Source organism: Gymnodraco acuticeps, unplaced genomic scaffold (assembly GCF_902827175.1).
Source record: "Gymnodraco acuticeps unplaced genomic scaffold, fGymAcu1.1, whole genome shotgun sequence".
NCBI classification, from domain to species: Eukaryota; Metazoa; Chordata; class Actinopteri; order Perciformes; family Bathydraconidae; genus Gymnodraco; species Gymnodraco acuticeps.
In genome coordinates, this window is record NW_022990485.1 from 510,588 (window position 1) to 532,186 (window position 21,599).

Consider the following 21,599-nt stretch of genomic DNA (forward strand, 5'->3'; position numbering starts at 1 on the left):
TGAATGCTTGTGGATGTAAGCTTGGTGCCCTCTAGTGTCTAAAAGGTGTGTTGCAAAAATGTTTCCTTTACAAACCAAATTTGGAAAATGTATCTTAATACTTTACAGCGCTAACAAAAGATTGTGAAAATCCCCTTAGCAAAAACAAATGTCTCAATAGTTCTAGTTTAAACTATTGCAAATTTACAAAAGTGTGAGATATCTGCTTATGTGGCACACTGGTTCTTACAACAATGCAGTGTTTGCTTTTGAGTTGGACTTTTTACTTTGACCTTTACCAGTGGCACTCTTTATAATGTGACTCTTAGGTTTTAGCTCAAGTGGTAAAATATCTTATCACTTTAAGGGGCTCCCACTAAATGTACAAGTCAATTGATAGACATTGAGCACTAAACTTAAAACATGTGATTCCTTATCCCAATGTCTGCACTTGAAAGTTCCTCAACTTGAATTAAAGTGTACATGCTAGTGTAGACTGTGGCCATATTGGATTACATGTTTATAATATATTGCCTTATATTTAACATTGTAGTCTGATGAAACTTTAATGTAAAGATACACTAAGACCGAACAGTAGTGATGGCAAAATGAAGCTTTGAATGAAGCATCGAATCACTTTGATTTGAAGCAGTTGCTGCTTCGGACGTCATATGTCACGTGATTTGAAGCAAGCTTCGAAGCACTGCTTCTATGGAATAGGAAGTCCAGGGTTGAAGCTCCGTTCGAAGCTTCAGTGTCAAACTGCCATACCGAACAGTACAAGCTTCTTGAAGAATATGGGTTGTTTTAACCCAAACATTTATAAAAGTTAATTCACCGGCCACTAATTTTCTGATGACTATGAACTGATTTGTAATATTGTGTATTGTAGTGCCAGGAAAAGGGAGTCGGAGGCGGTGTATTAAGAACAGAGTTCCAATCTTTATTAGCCATTAATAACAGAGAGGTTATCACATGAACTGCTCTGCTTGACGAGCTAGCAGGAATGGAAGCTAACGCTACAGGTAGAAAGTCACCATCCCCAGAAACTCACGGAGCGACCGGGGCTGTGAGCATGGATGTATAATAAGAACTGGATACAGCGTGGGAGGCGGGGCCTCATTCATTCCTATGAGAGTTGCTCATTAGCGCATGATGACAAAATGGCCCAACTTTTGAGAGAGCGAAACGTCACAGATTACCCGGCATGCCTGAGAAGTACCCGTATGTGCGCTCATAGCGCATGCGCAACTTTAACCACGCCGCCCAAAAGGCTCGTTCACATTAAGCACGTGAATTTGCGTACACGTAACAGCACCGCGCGTTCATGACAGCATGGTACTGGATTTATATTAACGAGGCGGCAGTTAGCAGCTAGCGGCTAGCTAGTAAATGATGCTAACTTACACATCAATCGTTATGTACTTTTATATTACGCTGACATCAGGATCTAGTGATATCCAAGCAACAGAGCTTCATTTAGCATGATACTTGTGTGGGTTGTACATGAAACCACTTGGTAATATATACAAATGTATATGTTGAAGCCTGTTATGATCAATTGTGAGTTAAAACTTTATCTAAAAAGTAAAGCTGATGATGGATTACTGTGGTGGAGTTAAAATAACAATATCCTATTTCTTTTTGAAATGTGATTGAGTAAAAGGATAGTAACTGTGATTATTCATGTTAAGTAGCCCACAAGTAACTAAAACGTATAATACTTGAAGGAAAGGTGTCAAATGTTCCCATAAATACCAATATCACAGTACAACACCCCTTGTTGTTAAATACCAACCATGTGTATATATATATATATATATATATAAATATGCCGCTAAAACTGTGTAATATACCAGGCTGCTAAATCCTCCAAACTGTTGTTGCTGGATGTGTATTTTGTGAAATGTGTATTTTTTTTAAATTATAATTTCTTGTTTTGAATCTTTAATACTTTTTTTATGCATACTTTAAGTAACATTAGGCTGTCTTTGGCTCTTTTCTGCTTGTAACAATGTAAATGTATTCTGATCTAATTGATGTTTTTGTCAGTTTGTTTCCCTATATTGCGACACTTATTTGGTTTAAGATTATTTCTCCTTTTTTTACAGACATCCCCAACCATAGTGGAATGCTGTTGTAAAGGATTGCATTGATCCGTGCATCAATACCTTCACCCAGCTTTGAGGCCTACAATGAATGAACATCATCTTGTGGCTGGGAAAAATGTGAACAAATAAATCTCACAAAGAGTGACTTTCTGGTGGAATCATTATAATATCAAAGACAAGCACTTTCAGTAACAATATATAAAATCATTCAGCAGCAGAGGATGGGGTGGAAACAGCATTTCTAACTAAGATGATTACAATATTACAAGTTAAACATCAAGATGAACATACTATTATTAATTTAAAAAGTACATGGGAGACTTAAATATCCTGCAATATACCATTAGCAGAATTGGAACAAATGTGCAAAACATTTCTAAAATAAACATAAACATAAACTGAGGGCTTTCTTCCTGAGCCGCTGGGAGTAAAGGTCCTCCATGGATGGCAGCTCCACCCTGGTGATGTTCTGTGCAGTTTTCACCACCCTTTTGGAAAGCCTTACGATTGAGGGCGGTGCAGCTGCCGTACAAGGCCGTGATGCAGCTGTGTCCGTGATGGACACTGAGGAACCTGAAGCTGCTGACTCTCTCTACCGTAGTCCCATTGATGGCGATGGGGGGCGTGTCCCTCTCTTTGCTGCTTCCTGCAATCCACAATCAGCTCCTTGGTTTTGCTGACGTTGAGATGGAGGTTGTTATCCTGGCACCAAGATGTCAGGTTTTCGACCTCCTCTCTGTACGCCGTCTCGTCGTCTGGGTGAGGCTGGTGAGGCTGGGGAAGATGAGTGAGGGAAAGAGAGAAACAAAACAGGGGGACTAAATGAGTGAGGGAAAGAGAGAAAAATACAAGGGGACTAAGATGAGTGAGGGAAAGAGAGAAAAATACAAGGGGACTAAGATGAGTGAGGGAAAGAGAGAAAAATACAAGGGGACTAAGATGAGTGAGGGAAAGAGAGAAAAATACAAGGGGACTAAAATGAGTGAGGGAAAGAGAGAAAAAATACAAGGGGACTAAGATGAGTGAGGGAAAGAGAGAAAAAGACAAGGGGACTAAGATGAGTGAGGGAAAGAGAGAAAAAGACAAGGGGACTAAGATGAGTGAAGGAAAGAGAGAAAAAAGACAAGGGGACTAAGATGAGTGAGGGAAAGAGAGAAAAATACAAGGGGACTAAAATGAGTGAAGGAAAGAGAGAAAAATACAAGGGGACTAAGATGAGTGAGGGAAAGAGAGAAAAATACAAGGGGACTAAAATGAGTGAGGGAAAGAGAGAAAAATACAAGGGGACTAAGATGAGTGAGGGAAAGAGAGAAAAAGACAAGGGGACTAAGATGAGTGAGGGAAAGAGAGAAAAAGACAAGGGGACTAAGATGAGTGAAGGAAAGAGAGAAAAAGACAAGGGGACTAAGATGAGTGAAGGAAGAGAGAAAAAGACAAGGGGACTAAAGTTTAAGAAAGAGGAAGAACACAGAATGTGAGTGAACAATTTAATTAATGACACATTTAAAAAAAATAGTGTGAGTAAGTGAAGACATCCTTACAAGGAGGACTGCCCTGTCAAATCTATAAGTTATTCTTGTTAAATATACATATCCTGTTGAGGCTAGAATCCAAAATGCAGAACCACTTTAGATTATAGCCTCAAGGGACTGTTTAAGGTTACTTAAAAACATATAATTTCCCAAATTGGTGAAATGAACTCCATCTCTTAGAAATATGCCAGGGCAGTCAAACTTAATGCAAGGATGCCTTACACTCTCTCCACCCAAACCACTAACACATTTACCCATCTCTCTGTTCACCCACATTCTGGCCTTGTTCAGCTTTCCCGGATTGGCTTTCCTCCAGTGACATCTCTCATTGATAGAAGATAGAATTATCTTCATCTCTGAGAAGTTGTCACTGAGGGAAAGCAGGTCCTGCTTCATCGCTGTGACAAGCTCCACACCTTTGATGTTGCCAAGGTTGTTGTCGTTGCCGCCACAGTGGATGAGCAGGACATCCGGGACTGTTCTTCCTCTCAAGGACTAATAGAAAAAGGGAAGAAGGTTCCTCCACCTCAGACCACCCTTGCCAAACCACCACACACGGCAATTGAGACCCAGGTTGCTTCCCATGGTGTGTCTGGCTCTTTCTTCCCCACGTCTAATGTAGCTGCTCCCTATTATCCACACATTGGGACCTAGATAGAATAAAATATATTGAAAAAGGAAAAAGTGGTTACTGGTGATCATCTTTTAGAAAAAGGCGGTACATGTAGCCTGAGTTGTCATATCATTTTCATCATATTTTTAAGACTACACAAGTTTAATTTGTAGATTATATTACATATAACTCTATACTTGTATATAGAATCATGATGAAACTTTATAAGGATTAAGATTATATATTAATATTACATTAAATAATGCATGACGATTTCATGCATTATTACGAAGCAGGATGTATCAAGTCACTGACTTTTTGTGATAAGGTCACAATCAACTGATTTCACTTATCAGATGTAAAAATAAGGTACAATATATTTGTTTTTGCCATATGAAAGTAAAGGGTATGCAATCAAAAAATTACTGAAACAAAATGAATACAAATTCTTATAAAAACTATACAGCACCTTGTCCAAGTATGGCGGGAGGCCCACTTTCCTTCAGCATTTCCTCTCTGGATGACGATCCGGCTATTTCTGCCATCTATAAATAAAGTACAAATGATTAGCTCTTCACGCCTCTTTAAAATAATATGTGTTCTTGAAGATTCTGTATGCATCGTCGTTTACAATGGTAGGGACATTGCATTGGAAATTAGTTGTGAAAAAGATATGTCATTTTTAGATTTTTCATCTCACATTTATAGATTTTAAATAGAAATATATATATATAAAACGAATTATAAATGCAAAGTCTGGTTTCTAGAAAGTTGGCTAATGCATCCAGAGTTAACATTGCAGAACTGCTGGCATGCATACATTTCTAGCATTTTTGGTTAACTATGAAAAGTATGGAAAATTACTGTGCAAACACCCAACATTAGCTTAGCCACAGTAGCGGTTGCTGATGAGTGGTTTGGCTTATTTTACTCTTTTATATGAGAACATGTTACATTACATACAGACATTAAGGAGGCAGGTTAGAAAATAAATATGTTTTCGTATCTTACCTTTTGAGCAAACTGTTGTCGGTTGTTAGCATAGACTGTAAAGCGTTGTCTCTTTAGCCTCAGTGACATGACAGTGAAACACTGAATGTGACCGCGTGTGAAGGGGGAGGTGCTGAATACGTCACATCACATGAACGTGCCGGGCAGGCGGTCCCGTGGGTTAGATGCGCGTTCATAATGCCGAGGGAAATAACTCTCAGAATAACGTTATTAGCAAATTTTTACAACTTGAGGAAACGAATGTTTTTAATAAGGGCTATACAAGTCTTCATACTGGGTTGTTTATTTAGTTTAAAAAAAAATTATCCAACGAGTTACAGACCACTCTTTCCCAATGTAAGTCAATGGGAAAAAGTGTTTCCGGGCCCAGCAACCAAACGGAAGTGTAGTACCACCATTTGGCCACTACGAATATTCTCATCAGACTCCGGCGCACTTCCTGGGGGCTTGGCTGTGAGCGGGCGAGGAAAAGCCGCAACAGCCTCCACCTTCGCTGGCAGAGGTGTCGCACCGCCCTTAAATCAATCATATCACAAGAATGGTTTACTCAAACAGCCAATGTAGTATAACACACTTTAACACAAGTACAGAAGTAGCGTGCCTAAAACTGTTTTTGCAAGTGTATTTAATTGTTTTATCTTAATGAAAACGCATGTGTTTGTGACGGAGTGAGCACATAACAGTATATATGATTATTCTGAAAGCAGGACAGACAAACATGCACACAGTCTCTAATACCATAGGCAACAAAAAGGACTTGTAACAAAAGAAAAACTCAAATGAACATTCAAACTTGAATCTTGTTTTTCTTTGTCCTAAAGATATTCACAAAACCAATAACAGTACCATAATACAAGCAAAAAAAGGCGTGTGGTGTAGTGGGTTGTGCGTTGGTGTTCAGATCAGCGGGTCACATGTTCAAACCCCACTGCAGTCAACATGTCGTTGTGTCCCTGGGCAAGACACTTCACCCCAAATTGCTCCTGTGGGGATTGTCCACAGTATTGAGTATGTAAGTCGCTTTGGATAAAAGCGTCTAACAAGTCACATGTAATGTAATGTAACAACAGGGTGAAACAAAAACATATTTTTGCTCTCCAATTACTTCAATAAATCCCAAATGTTTTCTGTTTTCACTTTCTTCATTTTACCCTGAGAAATGCAACAAAAACAAACAAGTTTCTTGAACAACTGAAAGTAACCATTGTGAGAAAGTCTGATGTACAAAATGGTCATTTAGGGGTTTGAGATATTGCTCTTTTACCTTACAGTTTTTTGCACAGGACTTAAGAACTCAGAGGTGACAGAAAATCAGAAAATCAACAGCACTCAGTTGCCACCCTGACAGCACAGCAGCACCTGTAGACAATCAGCTCATTAGGCCCTGATTGGCTGCAAGCTGCAATAAAGCCTCCTTTCTGCTGCTCAGACAAGCAGAGCAAGTCACTTCGGGGCTACTGGTTCTTTACTGCTGTCTTGGAACAGAGAGAGAGAGAAATATGACTTGTGGAGTTCATTTGGGGTACGTTTCTGCAGACATGCAAAGTTAATTGTTGTTAGCTGTCTGCGTTCTCTGATGTTTACATATTTTCTGTGCAGGATTTTCCTTATTGTCTTGGTTCAAGCAGAGCATGTGCGCTGTTTGTGGGCTTCACAAGGTGAGCTAAGCACAACATTTCACTTAAGTGCTGTGAATGACTATAGCTGTGGCTTTAATATTTTTCTTTTTCTCTAGCAGCTCAGAGCAAGAACAACAACACATATGTTGGCTTCAGGCAAAATAATCGGGAAGCTGGTGTCAACTATCTCCAGAATCGACTCAGACAGGCTCAAAGCAGAAACTTAAACATACCTTCAGCTGTGGGCAATCGTTTTAGCTGGGGGCCTTCTACTGGTGGCTACACACAAACTGTTTCACAGCCAGCTAAAAGTGGCTTAGCTAAAGTCAGGTTAGTGCAGGGCAGCTCAGTGTCAAAACCTAACTTGAATCGTGTGCCTAAACAGCGTTTTCATGGCCTTTCTAGTGCTATTGTCGGTAGCGGTTCTCTGAGTAAGAGCAGCAACAAGGACACGCAGAAGTCTTCCAGCCTGTTTGGTGCCGGTGCTCCTGAGCCAAACCAAACCCCTGCACGGACCAAAACTTCCTCCAGTGTTCGCGCTAAGCTAGTGTCTAAAACGGATAAACCTTCCCGTCCCTCAGCTCCTAAAAACCCCAGCCAGACTGAGGTTGTGAACCCATACAAGAGTAAACTGTTTTCAGGGAATGCAGGAAATGCCAGAGGAAGCTACAAGGCTACTTCCATGGCCTCAAGTTATGGCACTTCTCTTGAGTCCAATGTAGGAAATGGTCCCATCTTCAAGCCTCACAGTTACTCAACGAGCTACGGCTCCAAATCATCCAGAGAGGGAACCTCTGGTAAGAAGTTAGCCCCGACCAAGACCCACATCATCCCTGATCAATTTGGTGGCTATGCTATCAGACGGCTGAAGGCTCCTGGGCAGGAGAAAGTGAGTGTTAGGAAGCCCCAGCAGGCCTACCAGACTCCCATCAAGGCCTACGTGGCCCCTCAGCGGCAAGCAACAAACCAGGCCTACAATGCTCCCCAGCAGCAGACTCTCAACAGGGTCTACGAGACTTCCAACAAGGCCTACGAGACTCCCAACAGGGTCTACAATGCTCCCAACAAGGCCTACAATGCTCCCAACAGGGCCCACGAGACTCCCAACAGGGCCCACGAGACTCCCAACAGGGCCCACGAGACTCCCAACAGGGCCCACGAGACTCCCAACAGGGCCCACGAGACCCCCAACAGGGCCTACGAGACTCCCAACAGGACCCCCAACAGGGCCTACGAGACTCCCAATAGGCCCTACGAGTTTCCCAACAGGCCCTACGAAACTCCCAACAGGCCCTACGAAACTCCCAACAGGCCCTACGAAACTCCCAACAGGCCCTACGAAACTCCCAACAGGCCCTACGAAACTCCCAAGAAGGCCTACGTAGCCCCTCAGCGGCAAGCAACGAACCAGGCCTACAAGGCTCCCAACAGGGCCTACGTGGCCCCTCAGAGGCAGGCTGAACCCCAGGCCTACATCTTTCCTCAGGTTGCTCCTCTCAAGTCCCGAGTGCTCACATAAATGCCAAATGGTTTCGTGTCAGTCCAAAGTGGGGACAATAGCAGGTGAGTACTATGCTCGCTTTCTTGCTGTTCTATACATTAACTTAAACCTGGTGACTAATGTGTGTTTGTTCTTACAGGTGCAGCTGGTGTCCTCGGATGAATATTTTATTTTTAAATAAATACATTAATTTACCACCTGGTTGTGTCTTTACTTCACCTTGTATTGTGGGATGGTGAATGCCTAAGCATGAATGCTTGTGGATGTAAGCTTGGTGCCCTCTAGTGTCTAAAAGGTGTGTTGCAAAAATGTTTCCTTTACAAACCAAATTTGGAAAATGTATCTTAATACTTTACAGCGCTGACAAAAGATTGTGAAAATCCCCTTAGCAAAAACAAATGTCTCAATAGTTCTAGTTTAAACTATTGCAAATTTACAAAAGTGTGAGATATCTGCTTATGTGGCACACTGGTTCTTACAACAATGCAGTGTTTGCTTTTGAGTTGGACTTTTTACTTTGACCTTTACCAGTGGCACTCTTTATAATGTGACTCTTAGGTTTTAGCTCAAGTGGTAAAATATCTTATCACTTTAAGGGGCTCCCACTAAATGTACAAGTCAATTGATAGACATTGAGCACTAAACTTAAAACATGTGATTCCTTATCCCAATGTCTGCACTTGAAAGTTCCTCAACTTGAATTAAAGTGTACATGCTAGTGTAGACTGTGGCCATATTGGATTACATGTTTATAATATATTGCCTTATATTTAACATTGTAGTCTGATGAAACTTTTAATGTAAAGATACACTAAGACCGAACAGTAGTGATGGCAAAATGAAGCTTTGAATGAAGCATCGAATCACTTTGATTTGAAGCAGTTGCTGCTTCGGACGTCATATGTCACGTGATTTGAAGCAAGCTTCGAAGCACTGCTTCTATGGAATAGGAAGTCCAGGGTTGAAGCTCCGTTCGAAGCTTCAGTGTCAAACTGCCATACCGAACAGTACAAGCTTCTTGAAGAATATGGGTTGTTTTAACCCAAACATTTATAAAAGTTAATTCACCGGCCACTAATTTTCTGATGACTATGAACTGATTTGTAATATTGTGTATTGTAGTGCCAGGAAAAGGGAGTCGGAGGCGGTGTATTAAGAACAGAGTTCCAATCTTTATTAGCCATTAATAACAGAGAGGTTATCACATGAACTGCTCTGCTTGACGAGCTAGCAGGAATGGAAGCTAACGCTACAGGTAGAAAGTCACCATCCCCAGAAACTCACGGAGCGACCGGGCTGTGAGCATGGATGTATAATAAGAACTGGATACAGCGTGGGAGGCGGGGCCTCATTCATTCCTATGAGAGTTGCTCATTAGCGCATGATGACAAAATGGCCCAACTTTTGAGAGAGCGAAACGTCACAGATTACCCGGCATGCCTGAGAAGTACCCGTATGTGCGCTCATAGCGCATGCGCAACTTTAACCACGCCGCCCAAAAGGCTCGTTCACATTAAGCACGTGAATTTGCGTACACGTAACAGCACCGCGCGTTCATGACAGCATGGTACTGGATTTATATTAACGAGGCGGCAGTTAGCAGCTAGCGGCTAGCTAGTAAATGATGCTAACTTACACATCAATCGTTATGTACTTTTATATTACGCTGACATCAGGATCTAGTGATATCCAAGCAACAGAGCTTCATTTAGCATGATACTTGTGTGGGTTGTACATGAAACCACTTGGTAATATATACAAATGTATATGTTGAAGCCTGTTATGATCAATTGTGAGTTAAAACTTTATCTAAAAAGTAAAGCTGATGATGGATTACTGTGGTGGAGTTAAAATAACAATATCCTATTTCTTTTTGAAATGTGATTGAGTAAAAGGATAGTAACTGTGATTATTCATGTTAAGTAGCCCACAAGTAACTAAAACGTATAATACTTGAAGGAAAGGTGTCAAATGTTCCCATAAATACCAATATCACAGTACAACACCCCTTGTTGTTAAATACCAACCATGTGTATATATATATATATATATATATATAAATATGCCGCTAAAAACTGTGTAATATACCAGGCTGCTAAATCCTCCAAACTGTTGTTGCTGGATGTGTATTTTGTGAAATGTGTATTTTTTTTAAATTATAATTTCTTGTTTTGAATCTTTAATACTTTTTTTATGCATACTTTAAGTAACATTAGGCTGTCTTTGGCTCTTTCTGCTGTAACAATGTAAATGTATTCTGATCTAATTGATGTTTTTGTCAGTTTGTTTCCCTATATTGCGACACTTATTTGGTTTAAGATTATTTCTCCTTTTTTTACAGACATCCCCAACCATAGTGGAATGCTGTTGTAAAGGATTGCATTGATCCGTGCATCAATACCTTCACCCAGCTTTGAGGCCTCCAATGAATGAACATCATCTTGTGGCTGGGAAAAATGTGAACAAATAAATCTCACAAAGAGTGACTTTCTGGTGGAATCATTATAATATCAAAGACAAGCACTTTCAGTAACAATATATAAAATCATTCAGCAGCAGAGGATGGGGTGGAAACAGCATTTCTAACTAAGATGATTACAATATTACAAGTTAAACATCAAGATGAACATACTATTATTAATTTAAAAAGTACATGGGAGACTTAAATATCCTGCAATATACCATTAGCAGAATTGGAACAAATGTGCAAAACATTTCTAAAATAAACATAAACATAAACTGAGGGCTTTCTTCCTGAGCCGCTGGGAGTAAAGGTCCTCCATGGATGGCAGCTCCACCCTGGTGATGTTCTGTGCAGTTTTCACCACCCTTTGGAAAGCCTTACGATTGAGGGCGGTGCAGCTGCCGTACAAGGGCCGTGATGCAGCTGTGTCCGTGATGGACACTGAGGAACCTGAAGCTGCTGACTCTCTCTAACCGTAGTCCCATTGATGGCGATGGGGGGCGTGTCCCTCTCTTTGCTGCTTCCTGCAATCCACAATCAGCTCCTTGGTTTTGCTGACGTTGAGATGGAGGTTGTTATCCTGGCACCAAGATGTCAGGTTTTCGACCTCCTCTCTGTACGCCGTCTCGTCGTCTGGGTGAGGCTGGTGAGGCTGGGGAAGATGAGTGAGGGGAAAGGGAGAAACAAAACAGGGGGACTAAAATGAGTGAGGGAAAGAGAGAAAAATACAAGGGGACTAAGATGAGTGAGGGAAAGAGAGAAAAATACAAGGGGACTAAGATGAGTGAGGGAAAGAGAGAAAAATACAAGGGGACTAAGATGAGTGAGGGAAAGAGAGAAAAAATACAAGGGGACTAAAATGAGTGAGGGAAAGAGAGAAAAATACAAGGGGACTAAGATGAGTGAGGGAAAGAGAGAAAAAGACAAGGGGACTAAGATGAGTGAGGGAAAGGGAGAAAAAGACAAGGGGACTAAGATGAGTGAAGGAAAGAGAGAAAAAGACAAGGGGACTAAGATGAGTGAGGGAAAGAGAGAAAAATACAAGGGGACTAAGATGAGTGAGGGAAAGAGAGAAAAAGACAAGGGGACTAAGATGAGTGAGGGAAAGGGAGAAAAAGACAAGGGGACTAAGATGAGTGAGGGAAAGAGAGAAAAAGACAAGGGGACTAAGATGAGTGAGGGAAAGAGAGAAAAAGACAAGGGGACTAAGATGAGTGAAGGAAAGAGAGAAAAAGACAAGGGGACTAAGATGAGTGAGGGAAAGAGAGAAAAATACAAGGGGACTAAAATGAGTGAGGGAAAGAGAGAAAAATACAAGGGGACTAAGATGAGTGAGGGAAAGAGAGAAAAAGACAAGGGGACTAAGATGAGTGAGGGAAAGAGAGAAAAAGACAAGGGGACTAAGATGAGTGAAGGAAAGAGAGAAAAAGACAAGGGGACTAAGATGAGTGAAGGAAAGAGAGAAAAAGACAAGGGGACTAAAGTTTAAGAGAGAGGAAGAACACAGAATGTGAGTGAACAATTTAATTAAATGACACATTTAAAAAAAATAGTGTGAGTAAGTGAAGACATCCTTACAAGGAGGACTGCCCTGTCAAATCTATAAGTTATTCTTGTTAAATATACATATCCTGTTGAGGCTAGAATCCAAAATGCAGAACCACTTTAGATTATAGCCTCAAGGGACTGTTTAAGGTTACTTAAAAACATATAATTTCCCAAATTGGTGAAATGAACTCCATCTCTTAGAAATATGCCAGGGCAGTCAAACTTAATGCAAGGATGCCTTACACTCTCTCCACCCAAACCACTAACACATTTACCCATCTCTCTGTTCACCCACATTCTGGCCTTGTTCAGCTTTCCCGGATTGGCTTTCCTCCAGTGACATCTCTCATTGATAGAAGATAGAATTATCTTCATCTCTGAGAAGTTGTCACTGAGGGAAAGCAGGTCCTGCTTCATCGCTGTGACAAGCTCCACACCTTTGATGTTGCCAAGGTTGTTGTCGTTGCCGCCACAGTGGATGAGCAGGACATCCGGGACTGTTCTTCCTCTCAAGGACTAATAGAAAAAGGGAAGAAGGTTCCTCCACCTCAGACCACCCTTGCCAAACCACCACACACGGCAATTGAGACCCAGGTTGCTTCCCATGGTGTGTCTGGCTCTTTCTTCCCCACGTCTAATGTAGCTGCTCCCTATTATCCACACATTGGGACCTAGATAGAATAAAATATATTGAAAAAGGAAAAAGTGGTTACTGGTGATCATCTTTTAGAAAAAGGCGGTACATGTAGCCTGAGTTGTCATATCATTTTCATCATATTTTTAAGACTACACAAGTTTAATTTGTAGATTATATTACATATAACTCTATACTTGTATATAGAATCATGATGAAACTTTATAAGGATTAAGATTATATATTAATATTACATTAAATAATGCATGACGATTTCATGCATTATTACGAAGCAGGATGTATCAAGTCACTGACTTTTTGTGATAAGGTCACAATCAACTGATTTCACTTATCAGATGTAAAAATAAGGTACAATATATTTGTTTTTGCCATATGAAAGTAAAGGGTATGCAATCAAAAAATTACTGAAACAAAATGAATACAAATTCTTATAAAAACTATACAGCACCTTGTCCAAGTATGGCGGGAGGCCCACTTTCCTTCAGCATTTCCTCTCTGGATGACGATCCGGCTATTTCTGCCATCTATAAATAAAGTACAAATGATTAGCTCTTCACGCCTCTTTAAAATAATATGTGTTCTTGAAGATTCTGTATGCATCGTCGTTTACAATGGTAGGGACATTGCATTGGAAATTAGTTGTGAAAAAGATATGTCATTTTTAGATTTTTCATCTCACATTTATAGATTTTAAATAGAAATATATATATATAAAACGAATTATAAATGCAAAGTCTGGTTTCTAGAAAGTTGGCTAATGCATCCAGAGTTAACATTGCAGAACTGCTGGCATGCATACATTTCTAGCATTTTGGTTAACTATGAAAAGTATGGAAAATTACTGTGCAAACACCCAACATTAGCTTAGCCACAGTAGCGGTTGCTGATGAGTGGTTTGGCTTATTTTACTCTTTTATATGAGAACATGTTACATTACATACAGACATTAAGGAGGCAGGTTAGAAAATAAATATGTTTTCGTATCTTACCTTTTGGAGCAAACTGTTGTCGGTTGTTAGCATAGACTGTAAAGCGTTGTCTCTTTAGCCTCAGTGACATGACAGTGAACACTGAACGTGACCGCGTGTGAAGGGGGAGGTGCTGAATACGTCACATCACATGAACGTGCCGGGCAGGCGGTCCCGTGGGTTAGATGCGCGTTCATAATGCCGAGGGAAATAACTCTCAGAATAACGTTATTAGCAAATTTTTACAACTTGAGGAACGAATGTTTTTAATAAGGGCTATACAAGTCTTCATACTGGGTTGTTTATTTAGTTTAAAAAAAATTATCCAACGAGTTACAGACCACTCTTTCCCAATGTAAGTCAATGGGAAAAAGTGTTTCCGGGCCCAGCAACCAAACGGAAGTGTAGTACCGCCATTTGGCCACTATGAATATTCTCATCAGACTCCGGCGCACTTCCTGGGGGCTTGGCTGTGAGCGGGCGAGGGAAAAGCCGCAACAGCCTCCACCTTCGCTGGCAGAGGTGTCGCACCGCCCTTAAATCAATCATATCACAAGAATGGTTTACTCAAACAGCCAATGTAGTATAACACACTTTAACACAAGTACAGAAGTAGCGTGCCTAAAACTGTTTTTGCAAGTGTATTTAATTGTTTTATCTTAATTAAAACGCATGTGTTTGTGACGGAGTGAGCACATAACAGTATATATGATTATTCTGAAAGCAGGACAGACAAACATGCACACAGTCTCTAATACCATAGGCAACAAAAAGGACTTGTAACAAAAGAAAAACTCAAATGAACATTCAAACTTGAATCTTGTTTTTCTTTGTCCTAAAGATATTCACAAAACCAATAACAGTACCATAATACAAGCAAAAAAAGGCGTGTGGTGTAGTGGGTTGTGCGTTGGTGTTCAGATCAGCGGGTCACATGTTCAAACCCCACTGCAGTCAACATGTCGTTGTGTCCCTGAGACACTTCACCCCAAATTGCTCCTGTGGGGATTGTCCACAGTATTGAGTATGTAAGTCGCTTTGGATAAAAGCGTCTAACAAGTCACATGTAATGTAATGTAACAACAGGGTGAAACAAAAACATATTTTTGCTCTCCAATTACTTCAATAAATCCCAAATGTTTTCTGTTTTCACTTTCTTCATTTTACCCTGAGGACTTAAGAACTCAGAGGTGACAGAAAATCAGAAAATCAACAGCACTCAGTTGCCACCCTGACAGCACAGCAGCACCTGTAGACAATCAGCTCATTAGGCCCTGATTGGCTGCAAGCTGCAATAAAGCCTCCTTTCTGCTGCTCAGACAAGCAGAGCAAGTCACTTCGGGGCTACTGGTTCTTTACTGCTGTCTTGGAACAGAGAGAGAGAGAGAAATATGACTTGTGGAGTTCATTTGGGGTAAGTTTCTGCAGATATGCAAAGTTAATTGTTGTTAGCTGTCTGCGTTCTCTGATGTTTACATATTTTCTGTGCAGGATTTTCCTTGTTGTCTTGGTTCAAGCAGAGCATGTGCGCTGTTTGTGGGCTTCACAAGGTGAGCTAAGCACAACATTTCACTTAAGTGCTGTGAATGACTATAGCTGTGGCTTTAATATTTTTCTTTTTCTCTAGCAGCTCAGAGCAAGAACAACAACACATATGTTGGCTTCAGGCAAAATAATCGGGAAGCTGGTGTCAACTATCTCCAGAATCGACTCAGACAGGCTCAAAGCAGAAACTTAAACATACCTTCAGCTGTGGCCAGTCGTTTTAGCTGGGGGCCTTCTACTGGTGGCTACACACAAACTGTTTCACAGCCAGCTAAAAGTGGCTTAGCTAAAGTCAGGTTAGTGCAGGGCAGCTCAGTGTCAAAACCTAACTTGAATCGTGTGCCTAAACAGCGTTTTCATGGCCTTTCTAGTGCTATTGTCGGTAGCGGTTCTCTGAGTAAGAGCAGCAACAAGGACACGGGGAAGTCTTCCAGCCTGTTTGGTGCCGGTGCTCCTGAGCCAAACCAAACCCCTGCACGGACCAAAACTTCCTCCAGTGTTCGTGCTAAGCTAGTGTCTAAAACGGATAAACCTTCCCGTCCCTCAGCTCCTAAAAACCCCAGCCAGACTGAGGTTGTGAACCCATACAAGAGTAAACTGTTTTCAGGGAATGCAGGAAATGCCAGAGGAAGCTACAAGGCTACTTCCATGGCCTCAAGTTATGGCACTTCTCTTGAGTCCAATGTAGGAAATGGTCCCATCTTCAAGCCTCACAGTTACTCAACGAGCTACGACTCCAAATCATCCAGAGAGGGAACCTCTGGTAAGAAGTTAGCCCCGACCAAGACCCACATCATCCCTGATCAATTTGGTGGCTATGCTATCAGACGAATGAAGGCTCCTGGGCAGGAGAAAGTGAGTGTCAGGAAGCCCCAGCAGGCCTACCAGACTCCCATCAAGGCCTACGTGGCCCCTCAGCGGCAAGCAACAAACCAGGCCTACAATGCTCCCCAGCAGCAGACTCTCAACAGGGTCTACGAGACTTCCAACAAGGCCTACGAGACTCCCAACAGGACTCCCAACAGGGTCTACAATGCTCCCAACAGGGCCCACAAGACTCCCAACAGGGCCCACGAGACTCCCAACAGGGCCCACGAGACTCCCAACAGGGCCCACGAGACTCCCAACAGGGCCCACGAGACTCCCAACAGGGCCCACGAGACTCCCAACGGGGCCCACGAGACTCCCAACAGGGCCCACGAGACTCCCAACAGGGCCCACGAGACTCCCAACAGGGCCCACGAGACTCCCAACAGGGCCTACGAGACTCCCAACAGGACCCCCAACAGGGCCTACGAGACTCCCAACAGGACCCCCAACAGGCCCTACGAGTTTCCCAACAGGCCCTACGAGTTTCCCAACAGGCCCTACGAAACTCCCAACAGGCCCTACGAAACTCCCAAGAAGGCCTACGTAGCCCCTCAGCGGCAAGCAACGAACCAGGCCTACGAGGCTCCCAACAGGGCCTACGTGGCCCCTCAGAGGCAGGCTGAACCCCAGGCCTACATCTTTCCTCAGGTTGCTCCTCTCAAGTCCCGAGTGCTCACATAAATGCCAAATGGTTTCGTGTCAGTCCAAAGTGGGGACAATGGCAGGCGAGTACTATGCTCGCTTTCTTGCTGTTCTATACATTAACTTAAACCTGGTGACTAATGTGTGTTTGTTCTTACAGGTGCAGCTGGTGTCCTCGGATGAATATTTAGTTTTTTTTAAATGAAATAAATACATGAATTTACCACCTGGTTGTGTCTTTACTTCACCTTGTATTGTGGGATGGTGAATGCCTAAGCATGAGTGCTTGTGGCTTGGTGCCCTCTAGTGTCTAGTGCAAAAATGTTTCCTTTACAAAACAAATTTGCAAAATGTATCTTAATACTTTACAGCGCTGACAAAAGATTGTGAAAATCCCCTTAGCAAAAACAAATGTCTCAATAGTTCTACGTGAATCGTTTTTAATAATCGTGATATCAATTATTGACCCAAATAATCGAGATTATGATTTTTGCCATAATCGAGCAGCCCTACTTTGAGCCCAACATGAATTTATGGATACAGCTCTCCACTCAGATGAAAGGGAGCCGTATACTTTTCAATAATCCAAACATCTTTAGAATATGATCACAACAAATCATTTAAACTTGTTTATTCTTATCTTATGTTACCTAGTTAGCTTTCTTTTTATTTATGCATATTTGACTAATCCCTCCCCTTTTAAACTTTTTACTGTCCTATAGTTTATGTTTTACAACTTTATTAAATAGATAAAGGTGTGCTCTCTCTCTCGCTCCACATTGCTTTTCTTCCCGACTGCAACGCTGTTGTGTGTCTGTGAGAGCGTTTCACATGTGTGTATGAGAGATATTTACCAGTGGCGAGCCTGTCTCTGAGGGCCTAAGATATTCTACAAAATATATTTTTCTTTATATATATTTTTTAAATATGTTTTTAGTAATATTTGCCATTAGTTTTACCAATAATAACTTGATTAAATTGTATTTAAAATAACATTTCCAAAGAAATAAATCCTTTGAATCTGCCTATTCAGTTTCTGTTTGAATGTGAAGGGTTAAATGAAAGAAGCTCATCTCTGCGAGGTGAAGACAGGAGCTGATTGGACGTCCAGCTATGAATTCACAAAGGGCCAGCTATAGTAACTGAACGAGAGTAATGTCAAATGACAGTACAATTGACCAATCATATCTTCCCTCTAAATGGGTGGGCTTTATTATCACGGACTTTATGAGAAGTTCCGCCCGCTGTGAAACGTTTCTTGTTTCCATAGCAACAACAACTGTCAACAGCGTAAAATCGCCTTCAAAATAAAAGCATGCCAGATTACACTTAAGACATACAACTGCAACAAAAGTAACAAACACAATGCAATATCCTTTTCAATTTCAAAGAAAACAAATTGGGTTATTTACAGGTGTAGTTTTGTGTGGTAGAGGGTTTCATTGATGCGTTTTGCACCCAGGGCCGTTGTTTTGATATTCCACCAGTGTGAAAAAAAAAAAAAAAAAATGACATTTTGTATTTTGCGACCCACCTATCACATCTCTGCGCCCTGCCACTGGGGCGCGCCCCACACTTTGAGAAACGCTGATCTACAGAGATCTGGGCTGCAGTCGAATAGTCCAAAAATCAGCTCCTAACGTCTAACCCTATCGTCTATTCCTTGACCTCTGAGTGAAACGTCACGGGGTTAAGGGATAGTGGATAGGAGAATTCAAAAGGACTTAGGAGAAGAGACTGCGGTACTTTAGAGAATCCGAATGCACTTTCACTATCCGACGTGTTTATGATGCGCCAGCGGACGTCATGAATGAGCGTCTGCTGCTGTGGGGAAACTATGGAAACTACAGTTTTCTATACAGCGGACTACAACATGGATGTTCAATAAGAACGAGGGACTCCTGTAAACTCATCTAGAGACTCTGTGCTCTGATGCTGTTGCTTTATGCTTTATGAACGTGGACAACAGAGAAACATATTCTTCAGGACCAAAGTTGGAATTGAAATAAAAAAGGAAAGTGAAACTTCTGCTCGTCACCCTCTCCCTCCGGTCCACATTAATACAAATGATCCCAATACGTATGATTGTATGAAAATATCTTAAAATAAATACAAATGTATTTATTATAAACGTTAGTCCTTAACATCTATCACTGTGTATATCACCATTCAAACATCTTTTAAAAGTTGAACAACCCCACACAGCTCAGTGAGATGTTGACTTTATTTGATCATTTCAGTCAAAACTAACGTTCATATTTCTCTTTTTGATTATAATACTGATGAACGTTCAGAAAAAAGCACTTTGGCAACTTACCACCTACGTTTTAAAATGCTTAATAAGCACCGTAACTTTCATGATATAATTTCTCTGTCATGTTTCTGTGAACGGCCGACTGTTGAGTGACGGCAAATGCTGCGGCTGCAATGCATTGTGGGGCAGCATTTTCTCCTCTCCTTTCGGTGAGGGAGGTCCAGTGGTTCCTAAGCTAAAGGAGGTTATAAAGGAAGTTTGAAACCTCCTTTCCTTTCATTTAGAGAATTCGAACGGCACTTATCATGGCTGCCACTGAGGGACTTCCGGGTCATTTCACTCCGTTAGGAAGGTTCCTAAGCTAAATGGACTATTCGACTGCAGCCCTGGGTTGCGTTCCGATAATCCAAAAATCAGCTCCTAAATTCTAACCCTATCTCCTATTCTTTGACCTCTGAGTGAAACGTCACGGGGTTAAGGAATAGTGGATAGGAGAATTCAAAAGGACTTAGAGAAGAGACTGCGGGGTTGCGTTCCAATAGTCCATTTAGCTTAGGAACCTTCCTAACGGAGTGAAATGACCCGGAAGTACCTCAGTGGCAGCCATGATAAGTGCCGTTCCAATTCTCCAAATGAAAGGAAAGGAGGTTTCAAACTTCCTTTATAACCTCCTTTAGCTTAGGAACCACTGGACCTCCCTAACCGAAAGGAGAGGAGAAAATGCTGCCCCACAATGCATTGCAGCCGCAGCATTTGCCGTCACTCAACAGTCGGCCGTTCACGGAAACAACCGATTATGACCGAGAAATGATATCATGAACGTTACGGTGCTTATTAAGCATTTTAAAACGTATGTGGTAAGTTGCCAAAGTGCTTTGTTCTGAACGTTCATCAGTATTATAATCAAAAAGAGAAATATGAACGTTAGTTTTTACTGAAATGATCAAATAAAGTCAACATCTCACAGTCTTTACTGAGCTGTGTGGGGTTTGTTCAACTTTTAAAAGATGTTTGAATGGTGATATACACAGTGATAGATGTTAAGGACTAACGTTTATACTAAATACATTTATGATTTTAAGATCTTTTAATAGTTCATACAATCATACGTGGACCGGAGGGAGAGGGTGACGAGCATAAGTTTCACTTTCCTTTTTTATTTCAATTCCAACTTTGGTCCTGAAGAATCTGTTTCTCTGTTGTCCCCGTTCATAAAGCATAAAGCAACAGCATCAGAGCACGGTGCAGAGTCTCTAGATGAGTTTACAGTAGTCCCTCGTTCTTATTGAACATCCATGTTGTAGTCCGCTGTATAGAAAACTGTAGTTTCCATAGTTTCCCCACAGCAGCAGACGCACATTCATGACGTCCGCTGGCGCATCATAAACACGTCGGAAAGTGAAAGTGCATTCGGATTCTCTAAAGTACCGCGGTCTCTTCTCCTAAGTCCTTTTGAATTCTCCTATCCACTATCCCTTAACCCCGTGACGTTTCACTCAGAGGTCAAGGAATAGGAGATAGGGTTAGAATTTAGGAGCTGATTTTTGGATTATCGGAACGCAACCCAGCTCTGTCCCCGTTCTTTTCACAAACACCCCCGCCACACATTTACGCGTTTACGCGACTAATAGAAGCTAATAAAAGCCTCACGCGTGCGTTTCACTGTCAAGGGGTGCGATATAGCGTGTTACTACATTACAAATACTGCTTGAGCCCCACCACTGTATGGGTTAGCCCTACCATAGATTACCCAACAAAAATACTCTGGTGCCGCCACTGTTCAGAGGTTGTTGTGTTTAATATTCATCAGAATATTTGTCATTGTTCAAATGATAATAAACATTAGCATAAAGCATATTTGTCCACTCATATGTTGATAAGATTATTAAAAACTTGAAAGATATTCCTCTAAGGTACATTTAGAACAGATAAAAAATGTGCGATTAATTTGCGATTAATCGCGATTAACTATGGACAATCATGCGATTAATCGCGATTAAATATTTTAATCGACTGACAGCCCTAATTATAATACTGATGAACGTTCAGAACAAAGCACTTTGGCAAGTTACCACATACGTTTTAAAAAGCTTAATAAGCACCGTAACTTTCATGATATAATTTCTCGGTCATAATCGGTTGTTTCCGTGAACGGCCGACTGTTGAGTGACGGCAAATGCTGCGGCTGCAATTAGAGGCGCGGGAAGGTATTTTGAGTGGGGGTGCTGAGGTGCTGGACTCCAGTGAACACTATTACGGGCACTATAGAGCACGCACAAAAGCAATC

The 21,599-nt window shown here is 41.5% G+C and overlaps 2 protein-coding genes and 1 long non-coding RNA gene across 5 annotated transcripts; 2 read left to right on the forward strand and 1 right to left on the reverse strand.

The window, feature by feature from the left end:
- Positions 1-2,640: 2,640 nt before the first annotated feature.
- Positions 2,641-4,921, reverse strand: LOC117552806. The gene is made up of 3 exons (XR_004570032.1): positions 4,705-4,921; positions 4,149-4,272; positions 2,641-2,864 (listed from the first exon to the last, which is right to left on the reverse strand). It is a non-coding gene; the product is annotated as an uncharacterized LOC117552806 (long non-coding RNA).
- A 1,620-nt stretch (positions 4,922-6,541) lies between these two features.
- Positions 6,542-8,561, forward strand: LOC117552787 (DNA-directed RNA polymerase II subunit RPB1-like). 2 transcript variants are annotated; one of them, XM_034226416.1, is made up of 5 exons: positions 6,542-6,768; positions 6,846-6,904; positions 6,982-7,913; positions 8,049-8,428; positions 8,506-8,561. In XM_034226416.1, the coding sequence occupies exons 1-4, from the start codon at positions 6,746-6,748 to the stop codon at positions 8,382-8,384; spliced, it is 1,350 nt and encodes a 449-aa protein (XP_034082307.1). In that variant the 5' UTR covers positions 6,542-6,745; the 3' UTR covers positions 8,385-8,428; positions 8,506-8,561. The 2 variants fall into 2 exon arrangements, with proteins under 2 accessions (XP_034082307.1, XP_034082308.1); XM_034226417.1 differs by having other exon boundaries at positions 6,985-7,913.
- A 6,643-nt stretch (positions 8,562-15,204) lies between these two features.
- LOC117552786 (DNA-directed RNA polymerase II subunit RPB1-like) lies at positions 15,205-17,455 on the forward strand. 2 transcript variants are annotated; one of them, XM_034226414.1, is made up of 4 exons: positions 15,205-15,415; positions 15,493-15,551; positions 15,629-17,141; positions 17,219-17,455. In XM_034226414.1, the coding sequence occupies exons 1-3, from the start codon at positions 15,393-15,395 to the stop codon at positions 17,095-17,097; spliced, it is 1,551 nt and encodes a 516-aa protein (XP_034082305.1). In that variant the 5' UTR covers positions 15,205-15,392; the 3' UTR covers positions 17,098-17,141; positions 17,219-17,455. The 2 variants fall into 2 exon arrangements, with proteins under 2 accessions (XP_034082305.1, XP_034082306.1); XM_034226415.1 differs by having other exon boundaries at positions 15,206-15,415; positions 15,632-17,141.
- Positions 17,456-21,599: the final 4,144 nt, after the last annotated feature.